This window comes from Anser anser (genome assembly GCF_964211835.1).
Source record: "Anser anser genome assembly, chromosome: 3".
In the NCBI taxonomy this organism is placed as follows: Eukaryota; Metazoa; Chordata; class Aves; order Anseriformes; family Anatidae; genus Anser; species Anser anser.
Window position 1 is genome coordinate 38,876,870 of NC_139722.1, and position 15,234 is coordinate 38,892,103.

Sequence of the window (15,234 nt, forward strand, 5' to 3'; positions counted from 1 at the left end):
TTTAAATAAAAAGTACAGATATATTATTTACTTGTAATTGTTATTAAATTTTAATGTCTTTATTGCATAAAGAGGTTTTTAGAACTTAGATTTTATGTTATTTACAAGAAAATATACAATGCAAGGTTAAAATATCACATGTCCGTTATGTTAGTGCACAGCAGATGCTTCCGCCACGTGTCCAGCAAGGTCCCTGCATTCACATCCAACATGACACAGAGCTAGCTTCCTTTAGACCCTGTTAAAGAGTAATCAAAACAAAAAGAGTTAACTATGATAACGCATATTTACATATGAAAGGCTGATCTGATGTGCAATGATTAATGATATTTGAAGACAACCACTTGAAATCAGAGATAACAGAAACGAAGGCTACTGCTTTCAGGTTTTTATTACTATTACTTGAAAGAGAGATGTTATTCCTTCTCTGGAATTTCTCACCTCCTCCATTCTTAAGTGCTAAATACAGTTTTCCTAATGCAGCAATTTTCTGCTCTGGAAGTGGCACTGGCACATTTTTGCAACTGGATTTCTTTCCTTGCTCTGCTAGGAAAGCTTCTCCTGTCTCAGCTTACCCTTTATCTCATATCCTGTCTGAACAGACTTCCAGGGGACTGGCTGTATTGTTGTATCAAAGGCAAAACATAAAAGTGCTTTTCAGTTCTTATCGTTAGAACTGGTACACTTAGGCATGCTGACATTAAACACAGCGTATCTGTAGTGATCCACTTCATATCTGCATTGGTACATATAGTAGGATTTGACTTCAAGATGAAGTCAAGATGTAATCTCCGGAGCGGGAAGTAGGTTGACATCCCCCCTAACAGAAATCTTCCCATTTCTCCTGTTGCTATTGCCCCTGTTGAACGCGCAGTGCTCAAAATAAAACTTCCAGGATGCCCCAATTTCTCTTTAAATGCTTACCGAGTTGAAATATTTTCTGTTCCTCACTGTAACTATGAACATACATTGAAATCATGCAACTCAAGAAGGACTCATCTGCTCAACAGAGAGAGGTAAGTCACTGGGGTCATTTTTTTCCCCAATAGGACTGATAACTAAGTAAGAACTAGCCATTAATTTTAACCATAAGAACCAGCCATTAATTTTATACTTGCCAATCAAAGCTGTTTGGAGGAAACTATTTTCTTTCTAAATGGCTTCACAGTCAGCTTGCAGTGATTTGGGAGAAATTATATTTTGAATTGAGGGCTTCACATGAAAAGCACTGCCCTCCACCCATCCTTTCTCTCCCCCTTGCATTTCCCTTTTCATATTGATCCTCCCTCATCTGCCTCACTTAGTCCACAGTCCTACAACCCTCACTACTACATCCTACAGGCAAACACCATGGAAGTGATGACCTTTCTTCTGTTTTACTCTTGGCACATCCAAAACAGGAAAACTGCTGAAGTTCCTGGTTGGAGTATCTTCTTTTCCTTCCCCCTACTGAAATCTGGCCCAGCAAATACTCTCCCTGCTCCCATCATCAGCTTCAGCGAGGCGGGACATGCAGAGCCCAGGCCTCAACACTTCTGGTTCACTAGGACCAAAGGTAGCATCAGAGGTCCTTCCTTGCCAGGTGGTTTTCTGTAACACTGCAGAGCAATCAAGCAGTGGCACGCAGTTACAGGGAATGGAAGGATGGATTAAGAAATTGTAAAAACCTTAATCCCCATTTAAATCAAATATCCTTTTCTTGTTTTGTTTTCAAATAAAAAAATCTTTTCCCCCATTAAATATATACACTGTTACAGAACCATGGAATGGTTGAAGTTGGAAGGGGCCTCTGGAGGTCTTCCAGTCCCTTCAGCATCTTGGTGGCCCTCTGCTCAACTCCTTCCAGTCTGTCCAGGTCTGTCCTGTACTGGGGGGTCCAGACCTGGACCCATCACTCCAGGTGGGGCCTCACCAGTGCTAAGCAGAAGGGAAGGGTCACCTCCCTTGACCTACTGGCAACGCTCCTCCTAATGTGGCCTGTAATACCATTGGCCTTCTTTGTAGCAAGGGCACGCTGCCAGTTCATGCTGCAGTCGGCACCCATCAGGACTCCCGGGTCCTTTTCTGCAAAGCTGCCTTCCAGCTCGGCAGTCCCCAGCATGTGCTGGTGCACGGGGTTGTTCCTCTATTGATCCCTGGAGTACCCTTCTGGTTACTGGCCTCCAATTAAACTGCTGATCATCACCTTCTAGGCATGACCGATGCTTTAAAGATTATTTAAGTACTTAACACAAAGCCTTTAACTTTTTTCCAGCACTAACGGAAAATAAATTAACGTTCCTATAGATACACTGTTAGCTGCTGAGGTACAAAACCAGTTCACTGCAGTAAAACAACAAGGCTAAGTCAGGTCTTCCAATGCAGCACACAAGTCACTAGGCTACTTCCTTATTTGCTTGGTTGGTTGGATCTTCTTTTGTTTGTTCTTAACTGTTTGAACACAGCCATGAATAGGCCAGCTAAGAGCTGATGCACAAAGTAGGCTGAACAGGCTAAGCTGCTCTCCTTTCAATGAAAACAACAGAAGGTGCCCTAGCTTGTTCTGACATTTATCATTTCTTTCTGTTTACTATGCAAAACAAATCACTGCTGGCACTCCTGTGGTTCTCGGACGCAGGGTTCATGCAACAAAAATCTGAACGATAAATAAGGTGGGGTTTTATTGTTTTTTTAAATGAGATGGACCACAAACCTAGTGATATGCATTTATATAGAATTTGCACAACACAGGATGCTTTCTGCTTTATCTGGATAGTGGAAGTTGACATTGCAGTGAGCAAACTTTGGGTAAGAAACCCTTCTACTAAATAATCTCAAGAAAAATGCTGAAACTCAATCTGAGCTCTGCATACAGAACTCACTTCCTAAAGACAGAAAATGCATGAAATAGAATGGAGGCAATCAAAAAGAAATGCATGGAGATCCTGGCAAGTGATTACTCTGCCCAATTGTACTGAAAGGCACCCTTACTGCATGCCAGGTGAATGGGCCAAAACAGATTTGCAGAGACCTAATTATCAGAAATGTAAGTAATCCGAATTTCAATGATTTCAATGCATTAGTAAAATACATATTTTCCACCAAATATTTAAACTTATTACAAGAGAACAACAGAAAAAATGTAGCAATGACCAATGAGCAATAGTAGCTTGAAGAAATCTGCAATTCTTGAATAGAGTTAGTACATACCTTACTTAGCTCTGGGAAGAGTTCTTGAATCCCAATATCCAACAGAACGTAAGTTAACTGAAAGAAAATAAAGCAAATAGCTTCAGCCAACCATGAAGAATATGCCAAGGCAACGTTACTGCTTTTTGTCTTTTGCACTGAATGAGTCAGTCCTCTGCCATAGCCATTCATTCATTTTAGGAAATGCTCTACCCAATGGAAAGTTTCTCAGGTGTTGCAAGTTACCTGTTTGTTGAGCACTGGTTGTTGCATGCCATCAAACAGAAGCCTGATGCCTTCGTATTTAGCTTCTTCCCCAATGCACTTGCCGATTAAATCTAGGCCAGATACCACCAACAAATACACAAGTCACTGGAAAGCACTGCAAAACAGCTGTACTATGCAGTTTGTAGTGTAGCACCTGGTTAAGTAACATCCCCTGCACTAGTTTCAGCTGACATAAAAATAACTCCCTAATTCCATGTGAGGGCATTTTTCTTGAAGTTCAGCAATATAAAAAAAATGTTTTTAATTAAAGAGAATTCAAGTTTTATCCCTCTAAAGTAGTCAACAGAAAAAAACACTTATCTGGTTCCTCCTTTTCTTAACCCCCATTTTCAGTGCTGCAAACTTAAATAATTATTACACTTTTAAAATTTCAACCTATTGTCCGAACACTTTGTTTAATGCACAAGCTGGAACTTTTAAATTACTTCCTGAATAACCCAGAATATTGGCCCCTCTTCTCTAGTTTATACAGTGTTAAGTAGAGTTCAGATTTATCTCATGGCTTCTCAGTATCCCTTTTTTAACCTGATCTTCATCTGGATAAAATACAAAGCACACGAGCATTCTAAATATGAAGAAATTACAGTTTTAAGCACATTTGTAAAGTTCTCATTTATGTCTTTACGAATGACTACACTACATACAACATTACTCAGTAACAGTGAGGTAAGTGATGAAACTGAATTCTTTAACAGTATTCCAGTCAACTCAAACCTCAGCAGCAGAGGAATTATTTAATTTTGAAAGCTAATGTTACTGTATTCGGGTTGTACGTATGTTTGAACAGTTAACCATATTCTTCTAAAGAGCCGTTAAATAAATAACCTGGAATGTATCTCATCATTTCTTCAAAAGTCTGCTTTGCTCGCTTCTGTTTATCCTGGAGAGAGCGAGGTTCAGTATTCTCACAGAACACAGCATCTGCAGCAAAGACACATTGAAGAAACTGTCTTTAGGCAGCTTTTTATCACTGGCATAAAAAATTGTTTTGGATAATGGCTTCAAAGTTGAACTTCTTTTCTGTATGATCTTAACTGGAAGGGAATTCTAAGCCTTGCCAGATAACAGTCTTTTGATTACATTAGCCTCATCAAATCCATAATAACCACCTGCTTGAAGGATAATAATCTTTTGCCTATTTGTTTCCATTCTTTTCAAATTTTTAAAGCATTATCTTCTAGGTTTGGATCAATTCTACTTTAAGTTAGTTATAATCCCCTTACTTACAATCTTCCTTGCCCTTTCAAAATTATAAGCAGTATTTACCTAAGGCACTGTCTCAAACTGTCCAAAATTTCAGATTTACCTAAGAATGAAAATAATTATTGTTCATCAGAAATATTTGGCACTCAGTTTTGGTTTTAGACTCTGAAAGTCTTACTCTTTTTCTTTTTTGTCTTTCACAAGATTTCTTCTTGGTTTGATATGGACAGGGCAGGTCTTGATTCCAGAGCTTTGGCCACATTTCATGTAGCTCAGACTGCGGTCAGATTACACTTCTCTGCATTTGAGAGCTTGTGTGCTGTTTTGTTTTATTTTTATTTTTCAAATCTCCCTCCACTTCCCTTATTTGAAAGTCAAAAGCACTCAAGCCCTCTCAAAAGTCACCACAATAAAAGGAACAAAAAAAATTAATGATAATGCAACACAAGTAAAAACTAACTTAAAGGAAGCATGAACCATTCGCATACTGACGTATTAACCCACCTTTCTTCTCTTTTTCTTGTTCTTTGCACACCTCAGCAAATAACTATTCATAGTACTTTTTTTTCCCTGTAATCACGATTGACAGGCAACATGGCTAACTTTACATTTTTCAGCAACAAACTTTTGGAATCTTTTTATAGGTCCACTTGATTTTTTGAAGTTCCACTGCTTTAGTCAGGAATTACAAAGTTTAGTATGTGGTAACTTAACAGAAGAGAATTCAATTATCATCAAATTAAAGCAACGCTTCTACATCAAAGACGTAACCGTTACTAACCTCTCAGCAGTGTTATCAGAGAAACCAAACGGTGTTCCTGAAATAGCTGTTCCAACTTATAATGCAAGTAATAGTCTGTGTACAGTTCCAAGGTATTTTTGAAGAGAATTCTTCCTCCCATCAAGAGATGATGCAGCCAGTCAGGAACGTGGAAAACTACCCTACCTGCAAAGTTACGGTAACAAATATTTATATGATTCTCCTAAAAGAAGAAAAAAGATTGTAAACTAGCAGATATTTTAGTTTTGGTAGTGCAACACTGAGAAATTACTATTCTCCATGTTGCTTATCGAATATTCTTTAAACTATTTCTATAAATTAATTCCCAGAGTGTACAAAGCGGCTTAGAGACGTCTGAGAAAGGGCACTACTCCCACAAAATTAGTCCAAGATGCAGAAAGATAAAAACAGAAAAACTGAACAATAATGAGATAAAATGTAATATTTTAGCACAGTAATGTCTTTTTTTTGGAGTGTTTATGTTCCTAAGCTGTATATTGTTAACATCACAAGTCCTAAATTATTACTACAATCAAATTTTATTTCTTACCAAAAAAACTGAACCTCTTAATGAAAGTATATATATACAAAGTAGAAGAATAACTAAAAGAAGTCACTTCTTACCGATATACATCAAGTAGTCATAGACACCTTCTACAGTCAGCATTTCCATGAAGTAGTTCTGATTTTGTCGTCTTTCTGTATTCTCAGACCGGTTTGCATTATTCTTGAATAGATCATTGAAAAGCTAAAAACAGAAATATAACTTGGAAAACACTGCATTCAAAAATAAAAGGATAACCATCAAGTTTTTGTAGCATGTTTGTTTTTCATTAGAAGTAACTTTGTTTTCCAGAGCTTTCAAAGAACTAATCAGTTTTCCATTATATCAAGTTTTTTAAAAAGCTGTTCACATTCCAAAGGGAGAAAACATAAAAAGCACACCACATGCTGCCAAGATATGCGACAACCAAAACCCCATGATTCAAAATGCGGCAGCGGTGCAACCAAGACATTAAATCACAGGCCCTTTTGCTCCCAATACCTTCACACATCCAGACTTTATTACAGGCCTTGCTCTTTTCATGCACCCTCTTCTGTCACTGAGAGGCATAAAGGATATGAGTTTGTCAGCCATAAATCACAGGAGTACCTGCAACATCCAAGCATTCCTAAAATATATTGTTGTCTTGTATTTTGAAACAACAGGTTCTGGACAAAACACACTTTTTTTTTTTTTTTTTTGCACACAAGTCCCCATTTTTCCTCGCCAGCTTGATGACTTATAGGAGAAACTTCATGTATTTTTAAGTTACCAAAGCTTGGGTTTCTTTCCATTTATCCCATTTCCTATTTTATTCCTTTATCCTTCTATTTTCCCATGTTCCCCACCACGATCCCTCCTTTTTCTTGCCTTTGGTTCTTCCCTAAAACATATTATAATACTTGTAAAATCCAAAGATGTTCTGTCCTGCAACCTTTAAGTAGTCCCATGCCACCCAGGCACTAATCCTTTCCTCCCAGTCCCACCAAGCCTGTGGGCTCCAGCAGTTGGAAGGAAAGAGTCCTCTGAGACCTGAGGCTCTTCAGATCTGACAATACCTCACAATAATCATTAAGAGTTTATTTAAAATTATTTTATCCCCAAACCTGTTGAACCAAAGATCAGTAAAAAAAATTATACAAAATAATACTATATTATGAAAAGAAAGCTCCAAAGTTTTTGTCAAGCTTCTAACAAAACTATCTCAGTATTAGAAGAAAATACAGTGTAATCGTAGTATAGCCTGAACTGAGAAGATTGCTACTGACAAATTTGTTAGTAGCACTCCCAAATTAAAAATAGTTCCAAAGAACGGTTAGCAATGGTTAGCAATTTGCTTGTACTTGGTTTACTCTCTAGAAAATCGTTCTCCCTGTAGTAGATAAGGCCATAAATCATACAAATCCCAACAGACTGTGAATCATGCAAGTCTCTTAACAGAACAATCTGCAGTCTTATGAAAAAATACACTAGGAAATTTGGCAAGATTCAGGTTTTGACTTGCACTTCTTTAGGCTCTTTCCTTCATGAGTGCTGACTTGCTGGCATTATCACTTTCCCAAAGTTCACTCAAATTAAACAATACTAACTTGTTACATAAATTACATGAAAGAACAAATACAGCTAATGTATGTTTGACGACTGGAATCCAAGAAAGTAACAAACCTAAAAACAGCAGATAATTATTCATGCCTACTGTATGAAAGTATGCCTGGCATGTTGTTTAAAGAACCCTATATAAACTGAAGTCTATATGCCTTTTCAAAACTGAAACTACATCAGAAAAAAATCTTAGCTGAATTATTGCAACTTAAACAAGAACTTCATTTATTTTTTTAGATATCCCCCAAAATCTAGCAGAGACAATACATAGTGAACCAACTCATGGCAGCCCATTGTGCAACACAGATAAAGTTTCAGAGGAGTGTGTACAAGGCAAATTAAATGATTAACTCTGGTGGGTAAACAATAAAAAAAAAAACAAAACACTTAAAGGCTATCTTTGGGCAAAGCTTTCTGACTTCCTGAAGTTATTTTTACTTTCACCCCAAACCCAAAAGCAATATATTTCAGATACCGTATGTACCTCTGCACATAGATAATATTTCTTGCTCTGTAAATACAACAGCTCTATGTTCATTGTCAAGCTTTGAAAGCTCATGCTTTTGTAAATGGCATTTTAGAAAGCAATAGCAGATCAGTGTACACTGAAGTTAGTGAGCCAATGAGCAGATTTTATAAATTATACTTTGCATTAGTTGAGGATAATTGTTTACTATACAGTCTTTAGCAATGCACACCTGAAGGATGCAGCAGCCATAACATCTTTGCTCAGAATGTATTTTGCCCTTCCCAGGATTTTGACTCCAAGGAAAGCAAAGTGAAAAATGTACAGCTGGATATCCAATACAAATATGGAAATTAGATTCCTAATTTAGATAAGCATGTGATTTTATTTTTTCATGTTTCTGCTCATTTTAGTATTTGAGACATGATATAATGCTCTCTATTGTAATTACACTAAAAAAGACAAGCAAGACAAACTCCAGTGTTATCCTTACTCAGATCTTTAAGATCAAACAGTAACTGTGATTACAACTCTGAAATATTCTTGAAGTGCTTTCGGGGGGAAGTTCCAACATAATGGTACAAGCTCTTGAAGAGAGTGAAACATAAAAGGCTTGTATTGAGAACAACCAAAGTAATTTCCCATACAATAGGCTATCTATTGTACTTCAATGGGAAAAGCTAACAAAATGAGTATTTAAATTAAGTGTCTAACAAAACGAACAGTTATTCAACTGCTAGTAAGTGCATCCACACACATACACCCATACATTCCAGTACAGGTGTGAAGTTTATAAAAACAATACCGTTGATTATGAACAATATCCACAACCAGAGGCATGAACATCCCCACTGTTCTTCCTGTTCATTTGCAAAATACAGATGACTGTACCCAAACAAAAAAGAAGAATCATAGAATAGAATAAAGAGTATGTAGTGTCTAAACCACATCAGTTAATGTATAGAAAAGCAACTGTTTTCCTCCAAGTAACAACGCATAAATATAGATTATACTGCTGATGTTTCAGAACAGTTCTTATTGCTGTTGGCAGGTCATCACAAGCCAGCAGAACAATGCCTTTGTAGGCATGTTTTTCAAAATCTGCATCAGCTGAGAAGTCCTGACCTATTCTAGCAGGTCTGACAAAAGTACGTTCAGAAGACTATCAAGCTGGTACAGACATACAGAATAGCAACATAGCTGGGAAAGCTAAAAATCCTGTTTGGTGCCCTTAGAAGGGTGCAGGGCTTTTTGTTTGCATCTTTGTTTTAACCAGGAAGGTTGTTAACTCTTTTGATCTGGTGAGTCTGATGCAGGATAAAAGCCAATTGCTAGTGGCTGTACTGCAGCTGACCACCCATTTTCATTATGCATTCGTAACTGGAAAGTTTTCCACTGGCACTTCAAAGACGCAAACGTATGCACACACCAGGAACAACCAGAATGAAGCCACACGCAGATCTTTCAGAGAAGTAGGCACATTTCTGACTAAACTCAAGCTTTCATCTGCCCTGCCTGACTGTTCAGCCTGCTGATGATGAGGAAGCCTGGGTGTGCCCTGTTCATGGCATCAGAGTTGGCAGCACAAGCACCCGGAAACACGTTCTTGTACTCTCAGCAGATCCCAGCAGGCTGACACTAGAATAAACAGATCCGTTTCAGATAAGTTACATGGGAACACTGTGGCAACGCAAACATCAACTGAAAATCTGCCCTAGCTTTCACCAAAAACTGCATGGTGAAGAACTTTCTTGCTATGAGATAACAAGCTCTTCTCACAGATGGGCGCTTAGAGAGAAAGGAGTGCTGCAGCCTGACCTGCCTTCCATCTCATTTCCATGGCCTGTTGTACCTCTTCGTTGACTCCATACAGGTAGCCCACACAACCCTGGCACAAACATTTTGCATACATCTCCATCGCCAGCTTCTGTTGGGAAAGGGCACAGGGCTGCTGCACAGTGCATATAATCTTCATGAAGAAGTCATGTGAAACAACAGAACTGAACACCTCAAGTCTATGCTACATGTACTGGAGCTGGCCTACCTTCTACCTGCGGACTGAGCAACCCTTGGTGCCTGCATTCCTACACAGCATTTTCCAGCTAATGTTCATCTGAAAGAAATTCAGTTAATAAGTTCAAATATAGTTCTCTAATATGGTGGTAAGCATTGACAATTAGGAGATTTGCTTCCAAAAGTAGTCCAAACTGAAGTGATACAGCAGATGAAACCAGCGTGGCTTACAAATCGAACCCAAGAAGGGACAAAATGCAAATGGCACAGCGTCTTGGCACCTGGCACAAAGCTTTTCCCAAGCATGGGCTGACTCAAGAAAGAGAAACTGGTTTCCAAATGAGGCATGAGCAGCACAGTAAATCAGCTGAGGAAGGCTGAATTTCGGTGTGCATGGAAAGACTCAGCAGAGACCAGAACACAGCACAACCTACGATATCAGATCTCTAATAACTGCAGTGACCGTGTGATGAAGTACCTGTGCTCTGGCTAAACTGGTAGAAGGCAAGTTAGTGAGCAAGCAGTCAGCACACAAATTGCTCATACATACATGTTAGTCAAAATTTGTAGCATGAATCGAGCACAAACAGATCTAAGAATACTGAACAACTTATCATAGCACTGTCTTCGAGCCCCCCTCAAAGCAAAGTGCCTTGAGTGCCCATCATTAAATAACAACACCATAGTTCTGCCAGAGATGTACTACAGTCTGAAACTTCCCATACATTTACACCAAGTGGCTCCCAAAACAAAACCAATTTCTTTTGGGAATAAATAAATAAATAAACCTAAAATACATGTTGAGCCAATTGCTTACTCATATAATAGCTACAAAAAAGTTGCGTAGAGGAACAGTGAACTCACTCCCACAACAGGTTGTAAGAAGGAACAGAGAGCTGGGACTAGCCTCAATTTTTTGTTCTTTGCACAGAAACACACCTGCTCATGACAAAAGCACCTTCTACAGGGTTATCAGCAGTACTGCTACCAAGTCGGACACACTCTACCAACTTGTATCTCCAACGGAGTTCATACATGCACAATTAGTCAGGGGTGATACGGACATTTCCCCAACAATATTATTTCTGAGAATGACATACAGAAAGCACAGCAATAGAAATCTTCATCTTGTCTAAGGAAACTTCAGTATTATAAAGTGAAAACCACAGTATCGCCAGCTCTTGACTTTCCTGGGATCACCATGGCTGAAAAGAATTGGCAAGACCTCATTTCAAAGCCTGAATTTCTTCACATGTTCTTTTACAACAGTGACACACTCACACTTCAGGAAATTAGTTTATACTTTAACTGGGTAATGTTATATGCTAATTTTAAGCTCTTTACAAATCCAAAATGGTTTTAAATACCATACCACAAAGAATCTTTTCTTCACTGGAAAACTTCAGAGTGCAAAGCTTGTTCCTCAGATATTTTAAAGGATGTTAAATATATCAAAATTACTGACACCAGTACTTCTTGACAGATTATAAGTACAGTAAAAAAATAACTGATTATTCATACTTTGCTGTAGTATGCTGCCAGCTGGTTTATGAAAAATATTTAAAGTATTATGCCTGTACTGTTTCGAACAAGTCAAAAACTCTGCATCTGATTTTTAAAACTGCTGATAGATTTATACCTCGCTATATAGACAGCGATAGCAAAACATCTGAACCTTGGAAATACTGCCCAAGGTTTAAAAAAAGTCTTGAAATGAAAACTAGTAATTTTCTACATAAGCATATGAGCTAATGCTACAACATTGGCTGTACTAATTCAGACAGGTTTAAAAGATGAAATCTAATCAAATTAATAGATTTAACTGCCATTGTACCTAGAATCATAGACTGCCTTGGGTTGGAAGGAGCCTTAAAGGATTTAATTCCAACCCCCCTGCCATGGGCAGGGGCACTTTCCACTTAATCAGTATAGAAGTTTTGTAGCTGCAAATTCTGTAAATGTCATAATACTACAAAAACATCCATACTGAGGGGAAGTTAAAAAGGTCTACTTTTACAATGGCCCATCACCAACAAGAACTATAAACAGATCTTGGGCTTCTAGCTCTTGCAAGAAGAAAAGGCGCATAGACAGTACTTTTCATTAATACTCCTCCACAGCTTTTTTAAAGCTGCTGAAGCTAATGGAAATCTTTCCAATTGGTTTTACTAGGCTCTAGCCACAAATACAAGTAGGTTAAAAAAGAAACCTGCCATCTTTTCCTGGAGTCAAGAAAAATTCAGTATGGAAGCACTGGGGTTTCTCTGTGGTTATGTTAGAGAGAAAAACTGATAGTTAAGAGCTATAATGCATGCTAGACATTAATGAACTGAATACTAACATAAAATAAACACGTATCAGCACTTTGACAATTTTGGTCTTAGAATCCTTTGGCACACCGTACTTTTGCCAAAGACTCAAGCTCTTCACTTCAAAAAGGAAGCATTAAAATATTCCCCACTTCACACCTCTATTTTCGCTCTTCTCTCAGGACTTCCCAGGCTCTCTACTCTATATCCTCATCTCCAAGTCCAGAAAGAACTTTAGAAGTCATTTACCCTAATGTGTAATGAGTAAGATACATGACAGAAAGAGATAAAGCTCTCTGCACTACCATTCTCTCTCACGTGAAAAGTTAAAACAAAATAGGTATGCTGTTCTATTTATGCTTTTTCTGTTCATTCTCTGCATTTTCAGAGTACGGTAAATTTTCCCCATTCCTGTAAAGTGAAGAAGGAGGATGACTTACTGTACCTTCTTGTTGTTTTCAGAAGTGGGACTCAGAATTGTAAGTTCAGGCCTGCTTGGTTTAGGCTTGGGAGATTCACAGGAGTTGATAAAATTCATGATGAAAGGCTCCAAATGCTGACCTTTCTGAAACCAGATATGAGTGACCAATCACTTGAATAATTGGAAGTGGGGGGGCACGAGAGTGAGACAAACAACAACAAAACCCACAAAACATGAGTTTCCAAACAAGTTTTTGACTAGCCTATTAGTTACTGTGTTGGTAAAATTAGTCATTGAAGTTAAAATGCTGACAACCTGCAAGATTCACTCACCTCTTTCATCAGCTTTCCTGGAACAGATTTTATAATCTTACCTATAATTAGGAAAAAAAAAATTATTACTGCCTGACCTTAAACAGAACACAGCTCTTTTCCTATCCTCCTATCAATTTTTCACATCCTTTATGTTGCCCATTCAGACCACAAGGTCTTTATAGCATCTTGCTATATAAAACTTCAAAAATATTTGTTGAGACTGCCTAATAACAGCTACATATGACAACAAATTACTAAGCCACAATAAACAAGACATTTTTCTCTGCCAGTGTCTGGTATTTCATTTAAAAATACTATAGTTTAACTTTTTTTTTCAAGTTGGTACAAAAAGCTGTGAAAACAGTCTTTCACACATTCAGCCTATAACCTAGTACTTAGTACTCTTTAAGATAAGGTGCTTAACATACAAAAAAATATACAGATGATTATCTGATTTCTTAAAAAAGTAATCACAGTTTTCAGTATCTAAATTCTTAAACCTTCATAAACATTTATCACAAAAGAAGTCATAAAAACTCAAATTCTCTTCTTGCCCTAAAAAGATCAGCTATGGCTGGAGAGATTCTGGAAGGATGCAGTCTTGAAAATATTGCTGAGAAAAAGGTTTACAAATTGGATAGGCTACAGCTGTGGTCTTAAAAAGCAGCTCTTCTGTCCTGATAAGGTGATATATCAGGATACAGCATAGTATCTTTAAATGCTGAAAAAACTACAGCGTCTAGGATTAGCTTTATTTTAAGAAAAATATTGCTCTAAATGTAGTGCTTATCTACATATCATGAATTTTGGAACTTACATTGGAAAGTACGTAAAAGGATTAAATGATAATTAAAATTATTAATTCTCATAAAAAGCCCTACCAAAATGCCATGACTTGTTAAAATAATGTTTATGGAATGGAAGCATACTCTCAGACATGAGATGCCTTACAGTAAGCGCTCTAAGCTGGTTTGAACAATGCAGTTTCATCTAGAGGGGAGGGTGTTTTTTTCTTTTTTCTTTTTTTTTTTTGTCTGAAACAAAATAAAACCCTTTACTAGAAGACAACTATCAAAACTCATTCAACAATTTTGTAGCATGCTAAGAGCACGGCCACCCCAGCAGGTTCACACAGTGAGGGGGAGAAGCAGAAATGCAGCGGTGCAGTTCAGACACAACTCACCCGGACTACATTGGTGCCAAAACTACAAGCGCTACAATTACATGAAGACAGAGAAGCCACAATGGTAAGACTTAGCAGCTCCAGCACACTGCTGTGAGGAAGCTACATTTATGGCCAAGTTGTGAAGTTTCAATGTAGTTCACTTCCTGGATTTTCCATTAGATGTCAAGAATTTCTCTACCTCAATTTCCACTTGGCCTGCCTACATCACACATACCCCTGCTTCAAATGCTATTAAGCAGCTCACATTAAAAGGGAACTGAACACTAATTAATATTAAAATTATTAAATATTGCACTTTTCAGATTAAAATGAACAGTTTTTAATCAACTAACACCCAAGGGTAGATTGTATTAAGAAACAGTTTATACCATCACACCCGTAAGAAATGACTGACTTGTAGAGATGCAACTTGTGACAATGACATAAGTCTTCTTGCCCTGTGAAATTTGTTAGAGAAAACTTATCACCTTGCTTGTTGGCACAAATGTGCAAGAGCAACCACTTAAATGTTGTTGTTTTTTTTTTCCATAATTTTAAGATGTGTTTTTTCTTCAAGGATAAAGTACCAGCATATTTTACTTTGTGAGCTATAATCACAGCTGTGAAGGAGCAGAGTTCTTATTTCCCATATGCACATCCTTACACAAGAGTATCTATTCATTACTACTAGTATTCAATCACAGTATCAACAGTATTATTATTTGTTAGTACAAACAACTGCATATTACATACCAAGATTCACATCAGGCAACATTTTATCAAGAAACTGAGTCTCTCCTCCATTAGGGGACAGGAAGTCAGCTAAAAGCTGGCTGTTACTTAGTTCTGGATGTTGCAGAAGTTTCTTTGAAAATGAAGGAAAGAGAAGTATAAGTACTTTAATCTTTAACAAAATCAGTTTGTCTATAGCAAAAAATATATACTCAAAGAGCATTATCA

The 15,234-nt window shown here is 37.6% G+C and overlaps 1 protein-coding gene across 3 annotated transcripts in view; it reads right to left on the reverse strand.

The window, feature by feature from the left end:
- Positions 1–26: 26 nt before the first annotated feature.
- The window catches only part of SNX14 (sorting nexin 14), a 55,624-nt gene continuing 40,416 nt past the window's right edge, over positions 27–15,234 (reverse strand). For all 3 annotated transcript variants that reach the window (XM_083828290.1, XM_083828291.1, XM_083828292.1), the window contains 9 exons: positions 15,028–15,139; positions 13,128–13,168; positions 12,820–12,939; positions 6,065–6,188; positions 5,441–5,605; positions 4,282–4,377; positions 3,415–3,506; positions 3,190–3,246; positions 27–238 (listed from right to left, as the gene is read on the reverse strand). In XM_083828290.1, coding sequence (XP_083684416.1) covers positions 200–238; positions 3,190–3,246; positions 3,415–3,506; positions 4,282–4,377; positions 5,441–5,605; positions 6,065–6,188; positions 12,820–12,939; positions 13,128–13,168; positions 15,028–15,139 — 846 coding nt within the window. In that variant the 3' untranslated portion in view covers positions 27–199. The remainder of the gene's footprint in view (positions 239–3,189; positions 3,247–3,414; positions 3,507–4,281; positions 4,378–5,440; positions 5,606–6,064; positions 6,189–12,819; positions 12,940–13,127; positions 13,169–15,027; positions 15,140–15,234) is intronic.